Genomic DNA, 27,233 nt, shown 5'->3' with positions numbered 1-27,233 from the left:
AGGAGAGGTTTAACCGGTGGTTTTATACTTTACACTTTCACTAGCAATTATATTTTTATACTAAATTAACGTGGTCATCAGAGATGAGTTTCCATATCTTCAATTTGAACTTCATTAAGCTAATCCATTTGCAAATCTGCACTGTTTCAGCACCTCGCTGAAACCCTCACAAAGTTTCAGGCCACCCTGGTTCTGCGCACACTCCAAAAATTGTTTCATCTCATAGTGGCATGGGCCAAACTGCTGCTGCTGTTGCTGCTGGTATGCTGGCTGGGTTCCCTGAGGCTCCTGGTAAGTGATGTCAGGCCTTGCAGGCTCAGCATTACTTCCTCTACTGCAGCCCCCGGTGATGGCATGACCTAATGTGTGGCCCACAGCAGAGCCCACAGCCACACCAGCAGTAGTGGTTGCCATTTAGGCCATCAGACCTCGTTGCTGGGGTGCCGGAGCAGGTAAGCCAACAGCAGATGGTGGAGCTGCTGCTGGCGGAGCAGAGCCGGAGGGGCTATGCGGCAGGTCCGGCTTCGGCATCCATGCAGCATCACAGCTGCGGGTCGGCTCGGCGTCTACAAGGTAGAGACTCTGAGGAGAACCCAGTGGCTTCTAAAACAGTGCATTCTTATTAACAGACCCCATGCTAGGCTCTAGGTGTTTGGACATGAATATGACTTATTCCATTGTACTGTCCTCACTGGTTGCCACCATCACTGTGGGTGAGTGCCTCTGGGACAGGGATTATATCTTATACACTGCTTAATTTTGTGGATTTCTCCCCCATCAGCCTTAACACCCTAGGAATAGAGCAAATATTTTGTAATACTGTCTTTACCACCCGGAAATAAATCTTACTGATAAAATAATCTACCTGCACATATAATTTTTAAAAGATCAAAATAATATTCCAATTGTAATATAACAGAAAAATAAAGGGAGATAAATTTATAATAAAATATTTCAGTGGATAAACTATATTTGGAAACATGACAATTGGAAATTTGTAGTGAACAGCTTAGATTTAAGAAATCATATTCATGTGACTATTGCAAATACTTTTTCTTTATATTGGCTATTTTGAAATAATAGCTAAACATGTGTTTATACTAGAATCCCTGTATTACAGAAAATAAACAGACTGGTACAGGCATGTGGTATTGGTGACTTAAATACCAGAGCAGCTTTGTTGTCGGTGATTTTCCAAAATGGCAGACAACTCTTAGTAAACTTCCAAATCAAAGAGTACAATCTTCCTTCATTTTACATAATAGTTGCAGTCCTGGAAAAGTCAATGTATATTAAAATGATGCAACAAATACTTTCTGCTTAGGTGTAAAACCAAGTTAGGTTCTTGGCTCAGGCCTGAGGTATGAGGGTCAATTCTTCAGGGTGAAAGACTGCCTCTTGCACTGATACTCCTGAGTCTGACTTCCAATGCCCACAACATCCCCAAATCCTTGCGGCAAGCACAGTACCCCTGAGGTCAGTGAGAGCCCCTGGCCTACCACTAGTACATTTCTGGGGCACGTGCGGGAATGAACGCACAAGCTGGAGCCCTTAAAGCAGAGATGGTAGTGGCGAGGAAGAGGTGACTCGGGTGGGATTTTGTATGGTACTGAAATGCACAAATCACGCAAACGAACAGGGGCCTTTCTTCAAAGATAGAGGTTTTGGTCCGGTAGGGCATGGGTTGTGCTTTTCAGGAATGAGACGTTTCATAGACCAGGGAAAAGGCAGTCGGATTTCATAGTGAGACAGACTGCAAGGAACTAAGGGGTGAGTAAGTGGACAGGAAATGAAGGCTACTCCTCAAATATAATAGGCATCACAAAGACATGACAATAATAGTATCTACTCCTTAAGGTGGCTGCATGCATTAAATCTACAAATGTACGTAGAATGATGTCTGGTCCAACTGTAAGCACTTGATGTTAATACACCAGACACAGTACTAGGCACTTTCCATTGTTCTATTTAGTTCTCAGATCAAATCTGCGTATTTTTATTATCTCTATTTTGCATACAAAAGAAACTGAAGTTTAGAAATGTTAAGAAAACTTGTGAAGAAGATACAATATAGGAGGACATGTTATTTGCTGAGGGAGCAGAGCTGGGAGTCAAAGATGAAAAACAAACATGTTGGTAGCAACAATAAGGTCCAGGCTACCACTAAGAGATGTTAAGTGCTAAAAGTAGATCCACGCCATTATTAGCCCACCTGGAACAGGGAGGAGATTCCTAACTAGACATCACAATGAACAATAAAATAGCTACCATTTATTTATTTAGCTTCTACTATGAACTAGGTTCTGGAAGAGGCACTCTACTCCATCCCACTTGTTTTCTACTCTAAGACTAACAAAGAGGCATCATTAACTCATTTTCCTGATAAGGACACTCAAGCTCAAAGAGAAGTGCCTGGCTGAGGTAGATTCTTCTGGAACAAAGATGCAGGAGCAGTGGCAAGCAGCTACCCCAGAGCTGATAGCCAGCAAGCAGGGCAGGGAAGAAAGGTGAATGAAAGACTACTTCAACCCCAACCACCTGCAGATTCCTGGGAGCCCCTTGGACAAGGGGAGCTATCTTCAAGACTCAAGCACCACCACTGCCATCTCTCTGGAGAGATGCCCAGTCTCCTAGAGCAGGGTATCTGAGGGTAGAGCCATGTTTCTATGCAGGCCTGTTGGCTGGTGAGAGAAAATCAGGAATGAGAACAGTCATGTCAGCCCTGTGGGAAATTCAGCATTATCTTAAAGCTTTGTCTGAATGTCTGTGGAATCCTGACACAACTTTGAACCTCATTCCTTTCTTCCTTGTCCCCCAGGCTTCTCCCTTTTCTCCTCAGACCAGAGGCTGGCAGCTGGCCTTGCCCTGAACATGGTCTCCCACAACCAGGAAAGCCACAAGCCAGATAGAATCTGCAGCCTCTAAGGACTCTTAACCCACAAGTATTCTGGCTTCTGCTGAGGGTATGGTGGAGGCAAGTGGCACAGGGAGGGACCATGCACCTCAGGTCAGTTCCCAGCCCAATGGTTAAATGAGGGGAATGAGACTAGAGCCCAACTACTCCCCTTTTCAATAAGTTCTTTCCTCTCACTTTTCTCACCGCTCCTTCATGGCCTATGGTCTTTCCTTCAGCTGCTCTACAAATGATGTGTTTCCCCAGGCTTCTCCTCACTGGCTCCAGCTGATTACATCCACTCCTGTGAGAGGGTGGTACTTCTTTGGGCCTTTCACAGGGCTGGCTGCTACAAGCCAGCATTTCCCAAGACTATCCTCATAACCCAGAAAAGTGTTTGGAATTGCCAGGCTCCTAAAGAAAGTTGAGTGTTCTCTTCCTTTGAGGAAAGAAGAGTATGGGGTTCCCATTGCCTCTGGAGCGTCCATCAGCTCAGGGCAGCCCATTTCCAACCTCAGAGCTGACTTCTACCTCCACCCCGCCACCCCGCTCAGAACACACACACACACACACAGACCAGACTGTTGCAGGTAACTTTAATAAGGCATGGGCTGACTCTTACTTCTTGAACTTAAAGGTCAAAGAGGAAGGGCATCACATCTGTAAGAAAAGAAAGTCAAAGGAATCTATCTGCCCTTTGCAGCTGCTGTACCCTAAGCCTGGAATGCTCTCTCACAGCAGATGATCTCCTCTCTCAAGGCCCAAATCTCAGCTGGTGTCCAGGAAAAGAAAAAGCCCTTTTGCACATAACCTCTCATACCATGCTTCTGACTTTGTGTGGTCACCATTTCCCTAGGCTGCTGGGCTGTGACTAGGACCTTAGTTGCTTTTCTATCAACTCCCTGTACCTCACGTCCCATGCTTGTGTATGGGCTCCCACCTCCCGCAGACGCCACGCCAGTCTCAGACCACTGCTATTCTCTCCCCTTTGTACAGAAGGTGCCCCCCATGGTGTGGCCCAGGTTGCTTCCTTGAACATTCAGTCTTAGGTCAGGATCTTCAGGTCCCTTCCCCTCACTCCCCTCACCCCCCACCACGTGACAGGGCCTCACACCTGGCTGGCTCATGCACTGTTGGATATTTTCCAGCTGCGTGGAGGCCAAAGCTTGGACCTCCTCCTCAAAGCGGCGGTGACCCTCCTCAGTCAACTTCCAGAGGCATGATCGAGGCCATGTGCTAGCCCCACCCTGCAGGCTGACCGGCACTTTCTCAAAGCTGTCTCGGAAACAGAGATTGTGACGAATGGTATTCTTCCAGCCCTCTGGAGCCGTCCGGAAAAAGGGAAAATGTTGTCTGTGGACAAGGAGGAATGGTCAAGAAAGCTATGGTTTCTTTGGGAGATGCCCTGCCCAAGGGGCCAGGAACCTCAGCCTTTCTCTCAAGGTGGAGAATGGCAGGCTGGCCTAGACTGCTTTTTGCTGGTTGAGCATGTGGCAAAACCTCCACCTGGTGTGTTGCTTGTGCAATTCCTCATCTTTTAAACCCAGTTTACTGTTTCCATTCCCAGGCTCATTTTCCTCCCTCCGAGGACTCGGGGCTTTAGTTGCAACAGGAACCACGCAGAAATCAGGTCAACCAACTCCTATAATAAGAGGAATCCTGGTCAAGGGGGGATACCACTTGAGGATTAATATTCTGAGACTCTTCTGATATAGGGAAAAGGTCTGAAAAACTCCTCACTCTCATGTGTACATGACTAAAAGCTAAATGTATATCCCTTCTCAACTGGGTACCCCCGGGGATACAGGGAGCTGTGCCAGGCAGTATAGTCCAAAGGGAAAACATGTAAGAAACTGTTGGGGAAGCCAGATTTGGTACTCAATAATCTGGAGAGGGAAGGTGGAACAATTTATGACCCAGGAAATTGTGTTTTAAAGAACTGAGATTTAAAAAGATTAGTTTTCTAGATGTGAAAGGAGGTGGGTGGTTATCTTCCTGTACATGTGATGTGTGCACACACATTCGGGGACAATTAAAAACCAATGCTTGGGAAAGGAGAACTGGGAATACATTTATCCTCTCAGACTCAGATGGTGGAACCAAGGCAGCAGCCCCAGGCCAGGGCAGATTGGAAGTGTTCAGATCAAGGGCCTTGACCCCCCTCCCTTCCCCCTCCTCACAGGGCCCAGCACATACCGAGTGAAACTGTAGATCTGTTGCACGTTGAGGCCACAGGGGGGACTGTTTCTTAATGCCAGTGCAATTAGGTGGAAGTAATTGAGAGGGGGCCGGGACCACAGCCTCCCCTCCTGGCTGTGGGCTTGCTGAAGCCTCCGATTCTGGAGGGGGTTTGTTTTGTGAGGGGACGGGAGAGCCCCAGAGGAGCCGCCATTCTGATCCTCAGCCTCCTGTTCTGTGAGCTAGAGGAGCAGAGTAGGTACGAGTCCTGACTCCACAGCCTCTACTCCAGGGCTGCAATGGCAGGAAGGGGTAGTGGTCTAGGGCCACCATCTGGACTTTTCCCCAACCCAAGGGCACAGCTAATTTCTGAACCCATTAACCCTTTGTTATCCCTAAGAAAACGAAACTCTCTGATGTATCATCTTTATGCCCACCCTGTCTTACACCCAAGTCTGGTCCACAACCCCAGAAATCCCTACCTCCCAGTTGCTGGGAGAAGAGGCAAACCGCTTCCGAGGGGGAGACTGCTCGCTGGAGGAAGGTGGCAGCAATTCCACTGCTGTGGCCTCTGAGCAGGTGGCAAAGTCTTCCTCTATGGGGGGCGGCTGAGGAGAGGGGAGTATGCTTGTCAGATCCTCCCACCTACTAGGTTCTGGGACCTCCAGCTCTCCAGGAGGAAACACGATGTTAGGGTTTACCCACATCCACAGGTTGGGTTCAAAATCTGGACCTGTGCAGAGAAAAAGGAGATTGTGTGCCATAACTCACTGGCTTTGGGTGCCCAGCCCAAACCACAGGGCCACGTTAGAGAACTCCCTACCCGCTACTCACCATCTTTTCCGGGGTTGGGCTTTTTTTCCATAGGTAGTTTTGGTGGCTCAACTATACGGAGTCTATATCTGGCAACTGGCAAAAAGAAAGACAGAAGAGGGTCAAAATGTCCTGGGATTTCCACTGTGACCCCAGGATTCTGGGCCTTGAAGCTTCTCTGAAAGAGGGCTGTAAGCCCTGCCTGGGGAGTGATGACACCATATTCTGCTAGTTTTCCCCTTACTTCTCTGACCTTATTCTCCTCTGCATCCTTCTGTTCACATACCACATCACAGATACTGTCCCTAAACAATTTCATGAATGCCTGTGGCTTCAGTCATCATCTATAAATTTAGGGTTTTCAAATCTTTATCTCTAACCCAGACTTCTCTGCTAGCACTTAAGTAGAGCTCTCTACAGGATGTCTTTGTTTGGATAACCCACAGGCACTTCCAACATTTCTAAAACTACCCTCCATCTTCTTGCTCTTCCTCCTGTATTTCTTTTCTTTCTTTCTTTTTAAAAAAATATATTATTGGGGAAGGGGTACAGGACTTTATTGGGGAATAGTGTGTACTTCCAGGACTTTTTTCCAAGTCAAGTCGTTGTCCTTTCAATCTTAGTGATGGAGGGTGCCATTCAGCTTCAAGTTGTTGTCCTTTCAGTCTTAGTTGTGGAGGGCGCAGCTCAGCTCCAGGTCCAGTTGCTGTTGTTAGTTGCAGGGGGCACAGCCCACCATCCCTTGCGGGAGTCGAACCGGCAACCTTGTGGTTGAGAGGACACACTCCAACCGACTGAGCCATCCGGGAGCTCAGCTACAGCTCAACTCAAGGTGCCGTGTTCAATGTTAGTTGCAGGGGGCTCAGCCCACCATCCCTTGTGGGAGTGGAACCTGAAATCTTGTGGTTGAGAGCCCACTGGCCCATGTGGGAATCGGACTGGCAGCCTTCGGCGTTAGGAGCACAAACCGGGCTGGCCCCCCTCCTGTATTTCTTATTTCAGCAAATGGCACCACTGTCTAACCAGTCTTTTAGGCCAAAGACTTGGAAATCCTTCTTGACTCTCTCTTTTCTATACAGCCACACCCAATCAATCAAAGTCCCACTATCCTAGTCCAAGCCATAACCTAAATGGTCTGTTTATCCTCTTTTCTTTAACCGATCATATTGCAGTTTGAGTGATTTTCCTAAAATGTTAATCCAATCTTGTCAGCCTGTTGTGTAAAACTTTCCATTGCCCTTGGGCCAAATCTAAAGATAGTCTTCCTTTAGACAGTCTAAAAGGCCCTGTTCCTCCTCAGTGTTGAGTCATTGCTCCCAGGCTCTCCACCCATCTCTCCAACAGACCACACTCTAGATCCCAAGCCTTCCCAGGAGCTGTTTCCTTTGCTAGAAACACTTTTCCTTCTTCCTGCTTGCCTAGTTAATTGCTACTCACCCATCATGTCTCTGTTTAAGCATCTTTCTAAAGCGGGCCTTCTCTGACCACCTGTCTAAAGCCTCCCATAGCGTATTTTATTGTAATTACTTGCTTAGAGTCTGTCTCCAGGTCTGTCTTGTTTACCGCCTGGCACATGGGAGGAGCTCAGTTTAACTGGATGAATGAATACATGGTGGGCTAAGAGTAGATCAAGTACAGTGCATATATTGCTGCTATCTGCTTGGCACTATGTTGGCTCCTTCGGGTTAGGGGGATCTATTTGTGTCTCCCTTACTGTCTCCATGAGTGCTATCATATTACAGATGAATCTAGGCTTTTGTCTGGAAAATGATGATATACTTATTGGAGAGTTCAGTAATTAGAAAGGATGCCCATTACATCACTAATGTTCAACATAGTATTCAAAATAGGAAAACGTAGCAAGAGATATAAAACTGGAGAGAAAAAGGCAAAACTATCATAATTTACAGAAAAAAATGATTAATGTAGAAAACCATACAAAATCAATATACAATTAGAATGAATAAGAGTCCAGGAAATTTGCTGGATATAAGAACAATACACTAATCAATACTGTTCCTCTGTGCCAGCGTTAAGAAACTGGAAAAAAATATATATTTACATATATATGTAAGAAAATTTAAAAGGTACTGTTCACTATAGCAACCAAAGTTATAAAGTATCTGGGGATTACTCCATCAAAGAATGGAGTGAGAATGAAGACTTTTTTTTTATTATTATTAAATTTATTGGGGTGACAATTGTTAGTAAATTTACATAGATTTCAGGTGTACAATTCTGTATTACATCGTCTATAAATGAGAATGAAGACTTTTATGGGAAAAAGATGCAATCATTATTTAAGGACATAAAAGACCTGAATAAACAAAAACATATAATACATATTAAAAGATGCCAATTAATCTCAAAGTAATCTGTACATTTGATGCAGGTATTATAATACATAAAAGATTCTGCATAGCAAAAATCACACGGAAAAAATCAAATCAAATAAATTAGAAAAAAAAATTCAATTCATAGACAACTTCTACAATTCAATACGTGAAAAAGCTAACACAAACCTACAATGGGCAAAAGATACAAATCAGTATTCACAAGGAGGGGATACCTAAATGACTAAAGATGCTTAGCCTTCCTAGTAATAAGAAAATAAAATAAAGAGATAATACTTTATATCAAACTGACAAGAATTATAAAAACAGATAATACCAACTATTGGCAAAGGTGCAGAAAACTAGAATCCTTTATTACACTGCAGATCTGATAGCAACTGGTGTTGCCATTGTGAAGAATAATCAGGGAGGACTATAATTTATTATACTGTCTATTCCTGCGTATGTATATTCAAGTTAATATAGGAACTTACATACTAATCTTACTGTCATCTACCAAACTCTCGGTCATTCTCCCTCATTCAGAGGCTCACTGGCTCACTGTCACTAAATCTTCGCCTGCCTTAAGTCTTGGCTATTTCAATAGATAGATGATTCTCTTAATAAACTGGCTTCTTAAACTCTTCTACAAAGATTTTGCCTTGCATTCTACTTTAGACGGTCTCTGTCACTGTCATAACCTGAACGAATAACTGCAACCTCTCCATAACCTCACTTTTGTACCACATAAAAATATATCACCTCCTATTTTTCCAGCTATCTCACTCTCAACTCCAACTATCCTTTGATACCTCTGATATCACTAATCCATTGATATATGGGTTTGGAGCACTTGTTTGGTAGACTTGGATTTGATCAGGGTTGTGGTTTGGCCCAGCAAGTGCTCCAAAGACATACAGGGCCAAAGGACTTGAAAGGGTGTATACAAGAGAGCGAGCCTGTTTGACCATGGGATTACAGGTTAAAGAAGAGCCGACATCCAGTGATGGGCAGCAGTAAAAGGGTGACAGGACCAACAGATCGGTGATCTCAGTGGGATCAAAGGATATAACGCCTGTCTGTCTGTCAGTCTGACTGTCTTCCTCCCTCCCTCTCTCTGGCACAGATGTCCTCATGCCTTCTGAAGGACAATGTTCCAACAATCCTCTCTTCTCTTTCCTATTATTAAATTTTTTGGTCTCTATTGGATCATTATCATCAGCATTTAAATATGCTGTAAATTCTCTCATCATATGAAAAACAATAACTTCTCTGGTCCCCACCTTCTGTGCCAGGCCACTATTCCACATTTTTGCTTTCTTTTGAGGCAGAACTCCTTGAAAGAACTGCCTGTACTTTCTATCTCTGCTTCCCCTCCTTCCACTCTTAAACCCTTGCCAATCAGGCTTTCTCCACTCCTCCACATCATCACATCATCAAGGCTCTGCTTGGCAAAGTCCAGTTGTCAACCCACCTCTTACCAGATCTCTCAGCTGCATTCCTCTCAAATGACCACTCCTTCCTTGAGACACTTTCTTCACTTGGTTTCCACAAGAACACAATGTCAGTTTTGATTCTCAGTGATCATTTCCTCAGTTTTTGGTTATCTCTCTTCTCTCCAATCTCTTGGAAGGCCCCCCGGGGCTCATCTTTATTCCTTCTCTCTCTCACTACTTAAATGTACCTCTATACCAAAGACTCTCAAAATTTATATCTGCAGTCCACACCTCTCTCCAGAACTCCAGACTTATATATTCCCTTGTTTACTCAACATTTCTCATTGGATATCTAAAAAGTATTTCAAACTCATTATGCCCAGAACTGAATTCCTGATTTTCTTCCCGAAACCTCTCCTACCAGAAGCTTCCTCCATCGCAGAGAAGGCAACTCAATCCTTCCACTTGATCAGCCAAAAACTTAGAAGTCATCCTCTAATTTTTCTTCTACCACGCCTCCTATCTATCAGCAAATCTCGCTGGTTCTACCTTCTCACCACATACTGCTACCATCCTGGTGGTCAGTGTAGCATCATCTCTTGTCTGGATTACTATAGTAGACTCTTAACCAGTCTCCTGACTTCTAGGCTCCTAGTTTCTTTATATCTACAATGCACCCTCAACACAGCAGCCACAATGATCTTTTCAGAATATAAACCATGCAGGATTGACTACATAATTTGCCCAGTGCAAAATAAAAATGTGGAGCTCCTTGTTCAAAAATTATTAAAAATCTCAAGATAGTGATAGCAAAGCATTAAACCAAGTATAGCTACCCTATGCACCTGTACAGGTCACATACTCATGAAGCTGGCGATTGTGCCTCTCCTCTACTCAAGACCTTTCAATCATGCCACATCTTAGTCAAAGTCAACCCCAACATCCTTAAAGTAGAAGATAGCTTTTCCTGATCTCTGCTCCACACCCTGTGAGCACTCCTCTTTATTTACCTTGATCCAGCCTCACTGGCCTCCTTATTGTTCCTCAAGGGCTCCAAGCATATTCATTCCTTCCTTAGGGCTTTTGCACTGACTATTTCTGCTGCCTGGGGAGCTTTTCTTCAAATATCCTCTTGGCTCACCATCTCACCTCTTTTAACTCACTACTCAAAATATTATGTTCTCAATGAAGCCCAACCTAATGACCCTGTTTAAAACTGTAGCTGCCACCACTTTCCCTGCTTCCCCCCCACCATTCCTGAACCGTCATACTGTGTCCTTCTTTCCCCACGTCAGTTATCACCTTATAACATACTACTATGTAACATTTTTGTGTGGATTGCCTGTCTGTCCCAAGTAGAATGTAAGCTTCATGAAGACTTGTCTCCTTTTGGTTCATTATGTATCACAAGTGTCTAGAATAGTGCTTGGTAAATTGGAGGTGCTCAATAAATATTTCCCAAACGAGTGAAGAAATAGGAATGTTCATTAGCATTACTATGGTGTCAGAGTTGGAGGCAATCTAGGTCTCCATTAGTATGGAGAATTAAATGCAAAAGGCTGAGCATATGCTTGCGAGATGGATGGACCTAGAGGGTATTATGCTGAGTGAAATCAGACAGAGAGACAGATACCATAAAGATCTCACTTATGTGTGGAATCTAAAAAACAAACTAAACAAACAAAGCCATAGATACAGAAAACAAACTGATGGTTAACAAATAGGAAGGGGGTTGCGGGCCGGTGGTGGTGAAAAAGGTGAAAGGATTAAGTACAGACTGGTAGTTACAAAATAGCCATGAGGATATAAAGCACAGCAGGAATAGAGTCAATAATATTGTAATAACTATGTATAGTGCCAAGTGAATACTAGACTTATTGGGGGATCACTTCCTAAATTATGTAATTGTCTAACCACTATGTGGAACACTTGAAAGTAATATAATATTGAATAGCAACTATAATTGAAAAATAAAAAAATAAAAAGGTAGCATATGCAGATGATAGACTTCTACACAAGTCAAAAATGATGAACCAGATCTATATTTAGCAACCTAAATCCCTCTCAAAAACAATGAGTAGGGGTTAAAAAGCACTGCGCATTATGTAAATTAGTCACAAAATAATACTAAAGAGTTTTCAAAGACACAGCTATCTAAAGATGGTAAATAGGTTAGAGTAAATACATGGGAGTGTGGGAGGTGATAGAATTGGGGTGGAAAGGGGGAAAATGAATTAATCTAAGTACTTTGCCCGAACAGATGACATAACCTACCAAGAATGTAGGAGGTGATTACATCAACTATTGGCACATGAACTGAAATGTGTTTTTTTTAAATGACCCCTACGGCCAGCTACCCATTCAGCAAATAGTGAACACCTCTGGGTGTCAAACGTATCAAGAGGCGGGGATACATCCACGAACACAACTGATAAATTGCAGTTTTTTCAAAAACAGAAAAATGAGTAAACTATGTAGTGCGCCAAATGGCGACAGGCGCCATGGAGAAAAGGCCGCGAAGAGCCCTAGAAGGTTCTGGGAAGGAGCTGGGCGGGTCGGGTATAGTTGGAAGCGTCGTGTCCAGCAGGACCGCTGCCCTCCGTGGGATTGCAGTCTGACGGCCCGATAGCTGCTGGGCAAGTGGCGTGGGGGAGGGGGCTGCGGCACTCAGCAGGGAGGACGCGGGCCGAAGCTGTGCCATGGCGGGAGCTCGCCCCAGGTGGGGTGCGAGGTCGAAAGCTGGGGAGCCCACTGGCCCCGGTCCCACGAGACCCCCACCCGGGCCACCCAGCACGCCCATCCCCCACCGCCCCCCTCTCGGGGACTCACGGTTCTGCTGAGTTAAGGGCAGGTGCGTTGTCGTGAAGGCCAGAAAGCACTCGTTCCCCATGTCCCAGCCCAGCAACCCGGGGACCTGGCCATGTAGGCTGGCCCAGAAGCCAAGGTGTTGCAGTTGCAGGTCCACCTTCAGGGAGAGGAGAGAGAGCCGGGCAGTGGGCGGGAGAGTCGGAGAGACTGAGGCCGAGGTCTCTGAGCCACTCGCTCAAATACCCGGGCTCTGATTGAGTTAGTTTTGCCGGCTCTGATGGAGTCAGCGTTGACGCCTTTAATCCCCTCTGGCCTCAACTGAGTACTTTGTGCCACGTCTTTCCTCAAACCCCTATGCTTTCCAACTGGGCCTGAGGAATCTTGGGGGCTCAGAAGAGGGCTATTCCAGGTCCTGTTCCCCTACTACATTTGCACAAAGCGCTTCTTTTATTGAATGAATTCGTCTACCGGTTCAGAATGATCCCGTGATAGTCTTAACTTTCTAGAAGTTCTGATTGATTTTATGGCTTATCCAAGATGGCGTCTTTAGTACATTGTGGAGATAGGATTAAATGGTGGTTTCTTAAATTTTATTTTTGATAATTTGAAATTTACAGAAAAATCCTAAGAATCCTATAAAAAAATTCCTATTTACCTAAATCTTGTAATTTACCAATTACACCAATTATTAACATTTTATTACACTTTAATTTTCTCTCCATATACGCATAAGACATATATATATATATATATATATATATATATATATATATATATATATATATATACTATTATTTTTTCGGAACTGTTTAAGAGTAATTTGCAGAAATCATGCCTCTTTACCCATAAATACTTCACCGTGTATTTCCTAAAAACAATGAGATTGACTTACATAACCAGGAAATCAGAAATAAGAAACTCATCAAAATCAGAAAATTTAACATTAATTCAACATTATATTTAATGTACAGATCCTATTCAAATTTTACCAATTGTCCCAATAATATTCTTTATATGAATTTGTTTTCTGGTCTAGGATCCAACTCAGGATCATGCAGTGCATTTAATTTTCATGTTTCTTTAGTCTCCTTTAGTCTGGAACACTTTCTCAGCCTTTTTAATCTTTTGTAATACGGGTATTTTTAATGATTACAGGCCATTTATTCTGTCTGATGTTTCCTCATAATTAGACTTAGGCATTTTTGACAGGAATACCACAGAGGTGATGTTGCCTTCTTAGCACATCATATCAGGAGGAACGTTATGTTAGTTTGTCCCATTATTAGTGATGCTAACTTCAATCACTTGGTTCAACGGCATCCACCAGGTTTTTCTACTGTAAAATGATCTCCCTCACCCTTTGTAATTAGAAAGTAATTTGTGGGGAGACACTTTGATCTAAAATCCTCTTCCTCACCAAATTTGGGCCCACTAATTCTGACATCCATTTATGATTCTTGCCTGAATCAATCATTACTTTGATGGGTGTAAATTGATTTTTTTTCTAACTCTGTCATTCCTTTTCCATTTATTCAGTTGGCATTCTATTGTAAGGAAGAGCTTTTCCTTATCCCATATCTGTACGTTTATTAGTATGGATTCAAAGGATTCTTATTTTATTGAGTGGATTATAATTCATTACTATCATTATTTGTTTTAAACCTTTGTCCCTGATTTGGCTAGTGGGTGAGCTAGTGTGGGGACAAAGCCCCAAAAAGCAGTTCCCAGGCTCTCGGCCTCACATAGAAAGGTGCTGGCTCGGGTAGTAAATGGCCATCAACTGTGATCAGATGGCCATCAGCTGTGGCTAGTTGGCCATCAGCTGTAACCCGTAAGCCATTGGCCACTAATATAACTGCTGTAGCTACGCTAGCAGAAGAGATGGGGGCTAGCAAGAGCGGATTGCAGAGAGGCGGATGCCGCCAGTGAGAATATAGTGATATGACTCCCCTACCTATGGCTCCATGGGTGTTCCTTTTTGGCCTTACCGTGTCCTGCGTTCTTATGTGGGGAGCGGGAGCTGAGACCCCGCAGGCCGACCCGCATGACACTCCACACGACAGCTAGCCCCCTCTGGTTCTTTTGCTCATCCTGGGTTCCCCAGTAGAGCCCATGCTGTGTTGTCTGTTGCTTGTCTACCAGGCAAGAAACTTTGAGAGTACAAGGCACAGAGGAGACCCTCAATAAATGTTTTAACTACAATGAAAATAACAGCTTCCTTTTTAAAGTCTGTTAGGATTCTACCTTTAGTACTACTACTAATAATTTTAATGATAATACTATTTCCCTAACTATAAAAATACACATGTTTGATGCAGAAAACTTGGAAGTATAGAATGCACAAAAGGGAAGAACAATAAAACAAAAATTATCCTTTGTGTTAATCAGAGATAATAATTGATTACAAATTTTTTGTTTTGAAGGGGAACAGGACTTTATTGGGGAACAGTGTGTATTTCCAGGTCTTTTTTTTCCAAGTCAAGTTGTTGTCCTTTCAACCTTAGTTGTGGAGGGCACAGCTCAGCTCCAGGTCCACTTGCCCTAGTTGCAGGGGGCGCAGCCCACCACCCCTTACGGGAGTCAAAGGGGCGACCTTGTGGTTGAGAGGACGCGCTTCAACCAACTGAGCCACCTGGCCACCCAAGAGCTGACTGGCAACTCATTGACTTCGTTCTAGTTGCGGAGGGCGCAGCTCTCTGGCCCATGTGGGAATTGAACCGGCAGCCCCTTTGCCCAGAGCTCTCGCTCTAACCAACTGAGCCACCCATCTGCCCCTATAGTCTTTATTTTAAGAGCAATGCAAAGATTACTGATCCTTATAAGGAATGCATATTGGAGAGGACAAAAGTGAATAAGGGTGACGACTCCTGCTCTTTTCCCTCAGTTACCAAACTGTACCACTCTTGTCTCTCTATTCCCAGGGTTCTTCCACTTCTGCTCTCTCCTCTTAAAGCCCCTTTAGCCTAATCTCCATTCCCCACATCCCCCAGTAACCTGTCCTTTGGTCTCACCCTGGTGGCCCTCTGTCTTTCCCATCAGAGACTCTAATCTTTTCCCCAGCATTTCCTCTTGTTCTGCCAGCAGCCCCCCATCCAAAGGCCCTCAGGCCTCTAGCTCCCTTCCCCCCCATGGTGCTCCTTCTCCTGGTTGGGTGGCCTGCTATGGAGGGTGCAAAATCCACAGACTAGATGTGGGTCTGAGAACTCTGACTCCTGAGTTCTTATCTCATCTGGCCCCTTCCTGCCTCCTGGGGCCATGGACAGGGAGGGGATGGGAGCACCTGCAGCCTAGACATGGATTCTATAGGTTTGTGCCAAAGTGGAGCCCACAATGGAAACACACACAGCAGAGGTGACATCCAACTTTATTGTCTGGGTTTAGTTCACTGAGGAGGGGTGAATTGTTGGGTGTAATTAAAGAGGTTAAATGGAAGGAAAACTATTTCTGACAGGGGTGGGGTGAAAGGAATAATAGGAAGAGTTGGGCAAAGGTGAGTAATTAGGGGACAAGGGGCAGGGGGAGTGAAGGGAATGGAGATAAAGGCACTGAAGTAAAGGCGCAACCAAAGACTAGTGGTTGAGGACTGGAAGCAGGCAGTCTTCTCAGGAGAGGAAGCGGGAGCAAAAGGCAAAGCTCTGGGCTGGAGAGATGGGCAGTGCCCTGGACTTCCTGGAGGAGCCCACTGCCCAGTGCAGGCCTCCTCACTTTCTGGTACCCAGTGCCAGGGTGATGATGAAGCCCAGAACCAGCAGGAACATGGCGACAGAGAGCAGCACCGTGATGACCACCATGCCCCCTGTCCGGGCCATTCCCAGCCCAATGCGTTCCACGTTCCTTCCTGTCAGAAGAGAAAGCGGAGTGGGCTTTGTGGGCAGGAGGAGCCTCTATCCTACATGAGGCACTCAGCCTAGCCCCTCATCCAGCTATCCAGCTAGCTATCCCTTCGTCTATTTATTCATCTACCATCCAACTGATCAAGTGATTCAGACATCCATCGAATACACATTTATGAAGTATCTCCGACATCACTCACTGAAGATACGTAAATGGATCAGACACAATCCCTACCCACAAAGAATCTTTAGTTTAGCAGTGCAGGAAGATGAGTCAACAGGCAGTTAAAATGCCAAGGGCTCAATGTTATGATAGAGTAAAGCAAAGGACCTAAGGGAGCATACGGAGGGGCAGCTGGGGTGTGGCGGGAAGGGGACAGGGAAGATTTGGGGGCCTTGATTTGTGAGAGGGAGCAGGTGTTACTTACGAGGAAGTGTAGACATTGGGATCTCTCTGCTGGACTCAGTGGATGTCCCCTTCATCACTAGGTAGGAAATGCTTTTGTAATGGGGTTTGGAAGAGAGAGAGGAGAGAATCCTCAGTGAGTATCTGGGACTTGGGGAAAGAGGGAGATCAGGCCTCCCTCTTCACAGTTGTGCTTCCCATTGTGCCCTCCTCCAGGAGAGGCCCATTCTTCACACTTTTATCTGTGCCCTCAGTCTCTCCGCCATGCTGACCACATCCCCCACCCCACCACCACCACCAAATGTCAGGACCCACTTCTCCTGCTGCAGTTGTTCCAGGCCTGGATCTGGTACCTACTAGTATTTGGTTTCTGGCACGAGGTTTGTCACCAGGTAAGCACTGAGCCGGGTGACAGTGAAGCCAGCCCCAGTGTCCACCACATTCACCAGTTCCCTTCGCCCACGGCATGGAGGCACCACGAAGCTAGATTTCACCACTGGGCAGGAAATTGGGGATGAAAAGTAGGGTCAAGTTTCTGGAAGCCCCAAAGAGAAGGGGTAGCATTTAAAGTGTGGGCCCAGGAAGGCAAGCGTGGTAGAAGGGATGTTGGGGATGTATTGGGAAAGGGCTAGGGGGATGCCCTGGGACAGGGTAGCAGACCTTTGCTGTCATTGGCCCTCCGCACCATCAGTGTGGCATTGCCCCCTGTGAGGTGACAGGGGGGCAAGGCAACTAGCAGGCTCTCCGTTAGCGCCGGGGACAGCAGACCAGAGAGGCTTGAGATGTTGAAGTCTGCTGGAGGGCCAGAAGGAAGTTAAGTGTGTGTGGGGGGAGGAAATTCAGTTCCTCTCCCCCACCTTCAGATCTGGCCCAGCCCCCACAGGCTTTTTCTAAGGAGGCAGAATCCTCCCTCCACCTTACACTCTGTAGTCTGTTGACAGAACACAGGCCTTTGCGCATCTGACCACCAGGTGGCAGGCTTGGACTGCAGAAGCGTAATACTCTACCAAGTCTCCAAACAGGGTGCCAGGAGTGGGCAGCGCCCAATCTCATCCCTTCCCGCAGCCTTGGGCCCCTCCCTTCACCTCTCTACCTTCTGGGTCTGGAAGAGAACCAGGAGTGTGCCCTTAGCTCAGTGACTGATGCCTGGTCACTGCCATCACCAGGCCCCCACCTCCAACTGGTCAGAAGAGCAGAGGAATGCACAGTGCCTATCCAGGCCCCAGCCCCTCCCCACCACCCCGCCAGAAGTGGCAGAGACCTGCAGCTCCTGGGGCCAGAAGAGCCAGCAGAATCAGGACAAAGGATGAGGCTCTGATGGGTAGTGGGGATGCCATAGCTGGGTTGGAAGCTGGAACAAGCGCTGGCAGGCTGTGGCTTCCTGAGGCAAGTGAGGCCCTGCCTCTGGGGTGACTGGTTTTGTCCTGGGGGAGGGAGGGGCTGGAGGGGAATCTTGTCTAACCTGCCCCTTGGGCCCTACAGCCTGCGGGGGCTGGGGGGGTGGGGGGGCTGGGGGGCAGACAGGTTTTTCAGGATGGGGAGCTGGCCCTCAGGCCAGGAGTAGGGATCTTGACTGCATCTTGGTGGCTTAGTCAACTGTGGAGGGGCAGGGCAACTAAGGTGAGGGGGTGGAAATCACCCCTTCTTCTGGGACTTCTGGGACTCCCATCAGTGCTCCTGCCTGCACAAGCATGTGGAGCCCAGCCTGTAGAAAATAACTTCCCCCAGGTGGTGGGAGTTTTCCCCAGGAGGGCAGGAACTTCTGAGGTTGCCCTGGTGTGCAGGAAGAGGAAAGTAACCCCGGGGGCTCCTGAAAGGGCCTTGGCTAGGCGAGAATGGGAAGGAAATGGAAACTGGTAGTAGGGGCAGCAGAGCTAGGGGTTCTAATTCTTGGTGTCCACTGAGGCCCAGGTATTGCTGCTGTGAGAGAGGAGAGTGGGGTCAAGAGTGCCAAGTAAGACTTCTGGAGAGGCCAGAGAGGTTGGCACTGACCCAGTCCAAGGGTGGGGGTGGGCACAGTCAGCCTTGAGTCAGCAACCTTTGTTGAACTGTTTGAGAATAAAGAAGAGAAAGAGACCTGGTAAGAAAAATTAAAAAAGAGACACAACTTCTCTGACTGCATCCCCTACCCATGTGCTCAATTAGACAGAGGTGAAGAAGGAATTATGAACAGAGGGAGAGGAGAGATTAGGAGGAAACACTGAGCCTTGCACGCTCTAACATACTTATCCTCACAGACATCCTGGGCAGTAGACGTTACTGGCTCCCTTCTGTATGTGGAAACTGAGACTCAGACAGGTGAAGTCACTTGTGAAAAGTGGACACATTGGGGCTGGCCCGGTGGCTCAGGCCGTTGCAAGGGATGGTGGGCAGCCCCTGCAACTAAGATTGAACACGGCACCTTGAGCTGAGCTGCCCCTGAGCTCCCGGATGGCTCAGTTGGTTGGAGAGCGTCCTCTCTACCACAGGGTTGCCGTTTTCGACTCCTGCAAGGGATGGTGGGCTGTGACCCCTGCAACTAGCAATGGCAACTGGACTTGGAGCTGAGCTGTGCCCTCCATAACTAAGATTGAAAGGACAACAACTTGACTTGGAAAAATAGGCCTGGAAGTACACACTGTTCCTCAATAAAGTCCTGTTCCCCTTCCCCTCCCAAAAAAAAAAAGTGGACCCGTTGTCAAGAGTGGTCTCAGAGGCCTGAGAGCTCCACAGAATGTTACGTATGTCTTTTTGCTCCATGAACCAGTCTATCTTCCCCAGTCCCAGAGATGGATCCAGGTCCAGACAGGAAAATAAAGGATTGGTGGAGTTGTGTCCTTATCTCCATTGTGGGAAGGTTAGGCTCAAAGCCTGGGGTGCAAGCAGGGGTGACAGTAAAGACAGAACTCATAGACCGAAGCAGAGGGTTGGAGGGTCTTAGATCAGTGCTTCTCCAGATTTAATGTGCATATGAATCACCAGGGATCTTGTTAATATGCAGTTTGATTCAGTGGGTCTGAGATGAAGCCTGAAATTCTGTATTTCCAGCAAGCTGCTGGGTAACACTGAATGATACTAGTCTGAGAGGCCCGTATTCTGAGTTTTCAGATGCTCTGTATTGCACATATACACACGCTGGATCCTCTTTGATGAAGATCAGGGGCAAGTGTTTTCTCCACCCTGTCTCCCAGGACAGGCTGCCTTTGGGTAAAGAATTAAATTGTTTTACCTGCACTCTTTTAGATCAGATTCTACTATCACTCTACAAACTAAAAGAGAATCTTTTGTACTTTGAGGAGAATTTTGGAGGGAATGGACTAGCAGGTGGAATTCCAGGGTGAGGGGATTTTCCTGGTGCTCTGCAAATCCCCTAGTCACTAACCCAGGAGGATGTTTACACTTGGGCCTGGGAGGAATTCTTTTCCATTTCAGTCACACACCAGGAAGCAGAAAGGGGAAGAGGTTGGATTTATTGCAAAGTGGGTTGTGTTGGGTCCAATCCTAAGCCCCATTCCTATCTGAAATTATGAGTGGGACAGAGTGGGGTAGAAGAGGGCAGAGCTCTGACCAGATTTTAAAGGGATGAGAGGGCCCTGTGCCTTTAAACCCTTTCTTCTCCCTCCAACCTCCCTCCCTGCCACTGGCCCTCCCCATATTTCTGAAGGAGCTGAGAGTTGCTGTCTTCTCCTTGCCCTGACAAGCTGCTCACTGGCCGCTCTAGAGGCTGTGCTTTGCGGTCTCCATGGAAACCATTAGTTGCTAAGCAACTGGAGCATCATCTGTGCTGAGCTCTCGCATCTAATTATCCCATCACAGTAGCTGAGAAGGGTTTGGGGAGCTAAGAGGAGGGGGAGGCCAAGCAGAAGAGCAAGAGGATAACTCTTTTAGCAGAGCCGATTCATTGACAACACTGAAGTCATTTAAAGCCACAGCACCCTGTTCCTCTGGAGAATTTTCTCATGTCTTGGAGTAAAGGAACCAGAACCATAAATGCCTGGTTTCTCTCTCTTGGACCCGTCTTTCTAGGCTGTCCCCCGCTTGGAGTCTTGATTCTAAATGCTCTCAAGTTCCCTCCCCTGCCTGTTTCCTCACAAATCCAATATTCAAATTAACAAACATTTATTAAGTACCAGATACATTCCTGGAACTGGCTAGGCACCAGAGATATAAAGATAAGTTTCTGCCCTCAAAGAGCTCCTAATCTCCCTATTCTGCCTGGATTAGAAGATTAGCTCCTAAATCAGATCTACGGTACTTTTTTTCTCCTTGAACTATGGTAGTTTTGCAATCAGAAGACCTCAGATCAGAACCCAGGTATGTTTGATATACTGGCGGTTCTCTTCCACAATGCCAGTGAATTAGAAAAATGTGTCTCCTTGGCTCTATGGACATGTCAGCTTCTAATAGGAACTATTGTCCTTTTGTTGATGAGTGATACCATATAACTTTAGGTGAGTCACTCTGAACCTCAATTTTCTCACCTATAAAATGGGGAGAATCATTACTTCTGATTCATCTGGTAACATAAAACAGGTGTAAAAATGCTTTAAAATAAAGGTGCAGAAGGAATGCCGGAGATCATTGTCATAATGTGCATGACAAACTGGGGGAAACCCCAGGGAGTTGAACCTAGAGGTAAGATGCAGTGCTCACCAGATGTTGGTATGATAGAAAATGGCAGAGCCTTTATTCTTGAGATCTGAGGCTGGAAAAAAGCTGTGAGAATAAAAGAATCTCAGTCATTCAGCTGGAAAAGACCTGGATGCTCCTTCCCCCCACCCCCAATGTTGCTTATGATAAAACCATTTACCCAAATCTGCTGCTAGCTTTGTGACTTTGGCCAAGTTACTTACCTAACTACTCTGAGCTTCAGTTTCCTCTTCTGTAGAAAGGGTATAAAATCTGTCTCACTGGATATTGTAACTATCAGGCAAGCTGATTTATTTAAGAGTGTCTAGGACAGTATCTGGTTGAATAAATATTAAGGAATTCATCTTATCCTCTCCTTTTTATTAACCTTTAGTACAGGTGAAGACTAGAGAATCAGAATTAATAAATGACTTTCCCAAGGTCATTGAGTGAGTAGAGATTAAGGTGGCATATAATTTTTTAAATTGATTTTTTTAAACTGAGGAATATTGGGGAGCAGTGTGTTTCTCCAGGGCCCAGCAGCTCCAAGTCAAGTCGTTGTCCTTCAATCTAGTTGTGGAGGGCGCAGCTCAGCTCCAAGTCCAGTCACCATTTTCAATCTTTAGTTGCAGGGGTCGCAGCCCACCATCCCATGAGGGAATTGAACCGGAAACCTTGTTGTTAACAGCTCGTGCTCTAACCAACTGAGCCATCTGGCCGCCCCTCCAGAAGCTCAGTAGCAACTCATTGTCTTCAATCTGATTATGGAGGGTGCAGCTCACTGGCCCATGTGGGAATCGAACCAGCAACCCTGCTGTTCAGAACTCGTACGCTAGCAAATTGAGCCATCCAGCTGCCCCGAGGTGGCAGAGAATTTAGAATTTGCTTTTCCAGCTGTGTCATTGATGCGAAGGGGGATGGATGGCAAAAAGTCAGTCTGAGAGGCAAAAGTGACTGAGATTGTTCCAGCTTTTTCCTTGTATAGCAAGCATGCCACAGGGGTACTGGGCGCACAATAAACACTTCATTCAGTAAACAGTTGTTGAACAACTCTTCTCTAGGTACCATGTTAGGTGTTAAAGTACAGAGATGATAACACACAATTCTTGCTCTTAAGTTGCTGAGTCTTGAAGAATGAACCAGAGTTAGCCTGACTGAAATATGGAAGGGAATATTCCAAAAAGAGGGAGCAGCAAATGAAAAGACTCAGACGGGGGCCAGTCCGGTGGCTTAGGCAGTTGGAGCACCATGCTCCTAACTCTGAAGGCTGCCGGTTCAATTCCCACATGGGCCAGTGGGCTCTCAACCACAAGGTTGCCAATTCGATTCCTCGACTCCCGCAAGGGATGGTGGGCAGCGCCCCCTGCAACTAGAAACGGCAACTAGACCTGGAGCTGAACGGTATCCTCCACAACTAAGAATGCAAGGACAACAACTTGACTTGGAAAAAAAAGTCCTGGAAGTACACACTGTTCCCCAATAAAGTCCTGTTCCCCTTCCCCAATAAAATCTTAAAAAGAAAAAAAAGAAAAGATTCAGAGATGTGAATTATTTTGACACCATCTGAGAACTATAAACTGTACATCTTGACTAGAAAGATGTATTTGAAGATGGGTGTGATGAGAGCTCTAGCCACCGTCAGGGTCACCAGTGACTTAGTAGGCTATGCTAATGAGCTTGGTTTTTACCCTGAAGAAAACAGAAAGCTATTAAGGAGTTTTAATTGTGTAAAGATCATTCTGGAAACAGTGTGGAGAATGGAATGGTAGCAAGTAATGGATTGGCACATTGTGTCAGGGTTGGTCTGTGTGGCCAATACAATATAGCACAAGTGATGGTATATCACTTCTGAGGCTAGGTCATAAAAGGCATTGCATTTTCCTCCTTGCTCTCTCTTGGATTGCTCTCTGGAGGACATGGGAACAACTCTATGAGGAGGTCCACATGGCAAGGGATGGAGGTCTCCTGCCAATACCCACTGAGGAACTGAGACCTCCAGCCTACAGCTATGTGAATGGGCAAGCTTGGAGGCATATCCCCCAAGCCCAGTCAAGCCTTCAGATGACTGTGATCCAGGTTGACAGCTTTGCTGCAACTTCATGAGACACCCTGAACCAGAAACACCCAGCTAAGTCTCTCCTGATTCCTGATTTTCAGAATAAAGGTCTGTTTTTATAAATGACTAGTTTTGGGGTGAGTTGTTATGTCCTCTGGATGTTTTCATAATTGAGTATGTGAGTCTGGAGCAGCGGAGAGGTATGGGATAAAGAGAGGAAAGGTGAGCAATGATGAAAATCATGAATGTGGAAGAGTCCTTGAAGAAAGTAACAGAAGGGAAGAAGAAGACAGCAAGGAAAGGATACTGGGAAACATAGCATTCAAAGGACAGATGGAGGGAGAGGAGGTGATGAAGAAGGAATGAAAATTAGAAGGACAACCAGAAGGGAGTGGATGGAGTTTCAAAAAGGAGGTGTCGAATGATTTGAGGGTAAGGACTGAAAAAGGTCCACCAAGCTTAGCATCTTGAGGGTTATGCATATCTTTAGAAGCAGCTTCCTGCAGATGAGGAAAGCAGAAGCTGGACTGTAAGAGTCCAGAGATACCTAAAAGGAAGTAGAGGTAGAACTCTGTAGGTGGTTTTTTGAAGAAGTTTGGCTGGGGAGTGAAGGAGACATAATGAGGGGAATTTGGGGTACAGAAAAGGCTTATCCATTTTTTTTTTAAAGTTAAAGATACCAAAAGGGGTATAATTGATGGAGAGGCTTCTGGAGGAAGAAAATGGGGTTCAGATCAGAGGTGGAGGCATTACCCTTTGGACATAGAAACACTTTCCAGCAGAGAGAATAGGGGTAATGATGCAGAGAAAAGTTATACTTTTTGGGGGGTAGAGTAGGATGGGAAAGGCTGGGTAGTAAAGGATGGAAGGCCCTCCTGAAGGCCTCTGCATTCTCTGGGAAGTAGGAAACTCAAGAGGGAGAAGCATTTGGGGCCTGGAAAAGGAGGAGAGTTTGAAATCGCTGTTGTGGGCAGAGAACTCAGCTACAAAGAACCTTGAGGAAGTGTGTTTTTGGTGGTGATGGCTCAGATAAGCTTGAGGACCACTGGTCTTCAGGGGGCACCGACTGTATTAGTCATGGTTCTCCAGAGAAACAGAACCAACAGGATGTATAGAAATATTTATTTTAAGGAATTGGCTCATGTGATTGTGGAGGCTTGGCAAGTCCAAAATCTGATGGGGGAGGTCAACAGACTGGAGATGTAGGAAAAGAGCTGCAGTTCAAGTCCAAGTGTCGGTGGGGAGAGGGGGAAGGTCAGTCTTTGTTCTATTAAGGCCTTCAACGGCTTGGATGAGGCCCACCCATATTTTGAGGTAATTTGATTTACTCAAAGTCCACTGAGTTAAATGTTAATCTGATCCAAAACATACCTTCACAGAAACATTTAGAATAATGTTTGACCAAACATCTGGGCACGATGGCCCAGTCAAGCTGACACATAAAATTAACCATTGTATAGAGCTTGGAATTTTGGGAGTTTTTAAAATTACTCAACAGTTTGAGTGTATAAATGATAAAATTGTCAGGTTGTACTGACTCAGGGTTAGGATTTTCGAGGCATGAGATGTCGAGGGTATTAGCAAGAGTGAAGGGATGGAAAATAAGATCTAGGCTACTTCTAAAAGGTGATGCGACTGGGTAGTTCACTGAGGGGTGGGGGTGCTCAGTAAAGTCAAGATAGTATAAAGGTGTGAGAGAAGTGGAAGAGCAGTGGAGTGTGGATGGAGCAGGACATAGAGTGGTGGCCATCTAGATGGCTGTTGAGGAGAGAAAGCCAAGGTCTTCACTGCAGCTAGATGGATCAAAATGTTGTGAGGACAGACAGGGGCTGCCGAGACCCCAGTATCCCAAGGGGATAGGCAGGTAACAAACGTAGCAAAACGAAATGGGTGAAAACCAGTTTGAGAGAGTGTCTAAAGGGACCACCCCATGCAGCTTTGGAAGAATTGCCCTGCAGAAAAGGAGACTTAGGATGGCCATGCCTTCTTGCTTTTTCAAGAGAAGCCAAAAATCTGAATTTATAGGTAAAAATGTTCTTATATTCAAATTTAAACTAATATACATTATAAAAATGCACTTTGTGGGCCAAACAACATATGTCTTTGGGGCCAGCTTTGCCACTGGGGCCCCCAGGTTGGGCCATCTCGGACAGGGAGTTGGAAGTGCACTAGGTATTTGCTAGATGAGCAAAGAGGAAGGCTATTTGAGGCTGAGGGGATACAGGCTGGAGGATTGTAGAAACAGCAGGGGGTTCAGTGGGCAGAGCCCTGGGAAGGAAGGATAGCAATGAAAGGGGTGGGGTATGGAAAATAAGGAGACCTGGCCCACCATGTTTTCCACAGACATGAGAAGACTTTGACAGGGTTTAAGCAGGGAAGTGGCATCATGCAGTTTAGCTGTAGAAAGATTACTGTAAGAAGAGGTGGAGGCTTGATTGTGGGATTATTAAGGCTCTTCTTAGTCCTGAAGGACAGCTAATCCGTACAAGAAATAATGATGGCCAGAATTAACTTGACTAAATTTATTCTATAAATGTTTATTAAATACCTTTGCAGCAGTCACTGTGCTAAGTGCTGGGCATTCAGAAGTGAATAAGACATTGCTCTGCCTGGAATTACGGTCTAGTGGGAAATACTGAAGAGCCCACTACTACACTGCATCAGGACTTTAGTAGAATAACAGCTATAATTTCTTGAGTGCTAACCATAAAGGACTGTACTAAGTCCTTTGTGTACTTTCTTTTTCTTTTTCTAAAAATATTTTATGCCCTTTTTTAAAATTTTACTGGGGAATATTGAGGAACAGTGTGTTTCTGTTCCTGGCCCATTTGAATATACGAACATTTAGAATATAAGAACATCTTAAATTTGAATATAAGAACATTTTTACCTATAAATTCAGATTTTTGGCTTCTCTTGAAAAAGCAAGAAGGCATGGCCATCCTAAGTCCCCTTTCTGCAGGGCAATTCTTCCAAAGCTGCATGGGGTGGTCCCTTAAGACACTCTCTCAAGCCCTGACCCATCAGCTCCAAGTCGTTGTCCTTCAATCTAGTTGTGGAGGGCACAGCTCAGTTCCAAGTCCAGTCACTGTTTTTAATCTTTAGTTGCAGGGGGTGCAGCCCACCATCCCATGCGGGAATTGAACCGGCAACGTTGTTATTGAGAGCTTGTGCTCTAACCAAGTGAGCCATCCGGCCGCCCCTGTATGTTCTTGTTTAATCCTCATAACAACCTCTGTGAGATGGATACTGTTATTATCCTCATTTTATTCATGAGGAAAGTAGGTCAAAGATGTTAAATGACTTGCCAAAAACGCTCCTTACCAAAGGGGTAACTTACATAAGCTTGGGCAGTCCTGAAAGGCTTCCTGAAGGAAGAGGTGAATTAGTGAAAACCTGAAAGTTAAGTCGGAATTAACAGGGTGAAGGTCTGAGAGAGCAGTGGAGACTGTTCTAGGCTGAGAGAACTACAAAGGCTCAAGGTTAGAGAGTGGACCTATTGGAGGTTTGGAGTGGGATTTGGGGAAGACACTAGAGAAGCAGCTGGGACCAGATGAAGAGATTTGTAAGCCCCTTTAAAGAATTTTAATTTTTATCCTAAGGATAAAAGGAAGCTCTTGAAGAGTTTTAAACTGGAGAGTGTCATGATCAAATTTATGTCTCATAAATATGATTTTTGCTGCAATGTGCTGAGAGACATTTTAGACATTTTAGATGACATGCTGTTGAGATAAGAATCTAGGCAAAAGATGATAAAAGAAGAGATTTTGGGGTGGTGGTTTGATTGGGACAGCTATGGAAGGGGTGAAGAGTGGAATTAAGGCTGTCTCCCAGGTCCTGGCTTGGGCAGCCGGGTGGCTGCTGGCAGT

The 27,233-nt window shown here is 45.6% G+C and overlaps 2 protein-coding genes across 2 annotated transcripts; both read right to left on the bottom strand.

The window, feature by feature from the left end:
• Positions 1-3,524: 3,524 nt before the first annotated feature.
• On the bottom strand, positions 3,525-12,543 carry FOXR1 (forkhead box R1; the record flags this gene model as incomplete). The annotated part of the gene is made up of 6 exons (XM_081062390.1): positions 3,525-3,553; positions 4,008-4,246; positions 5,090-5,313; positions 5,554-5,804; positions 5,906-5,980; positions 12,483-12,543. The coding sequence occupies 6 exons, from the start codon at positions 12,541-12,543 to the stop codon at positions 3,525-3,527; spliced, it is 879 nt and encodes a 292-aa protein (XP_080918516.1).
• A 3,619-nt stretch (positions 12,544-16,162) lies between these two features.
• On the bottom strand, positions 16,163-18,037 carry UPK2 (uroplakin 2; the record flags this gene model as incomplete). The annotated part of the gene is made up of 5 exons (XM_081063004.1): positions 16,163-16,299; positions 16,723-16,793; positions 17,058-17,196; positions 17,361-17,492; positions 17,962-18,037. 5 exons carry the CDS (start codon positions 18,035-18,037, stop codon positions 16,163-16,165), a joined length of 555 nt encoding a protein of 184 aa, XP_080919130.1.
• Positions 18,038-27,233: the final 9,196 nt, after the last annotated feature.

The sequence above is a fragment of the Rhinolophus hipposideros genome (genome assembly GCF_964194185.1).
Source record: "Rhinolophus hipposideros genome assembly, chromosome: 10".
Classification (NCBI taxonomy): domain Eukaryota; kingdom Metazoa; phylum Chordata; class Mammalia; order Chiroptera; family Rhinolophidae; genus Rhinolophus; species Rhinolophus hipposideros.
This window is presented reverse-complemented; position numbering and strand designations above follow the sequence as displayed.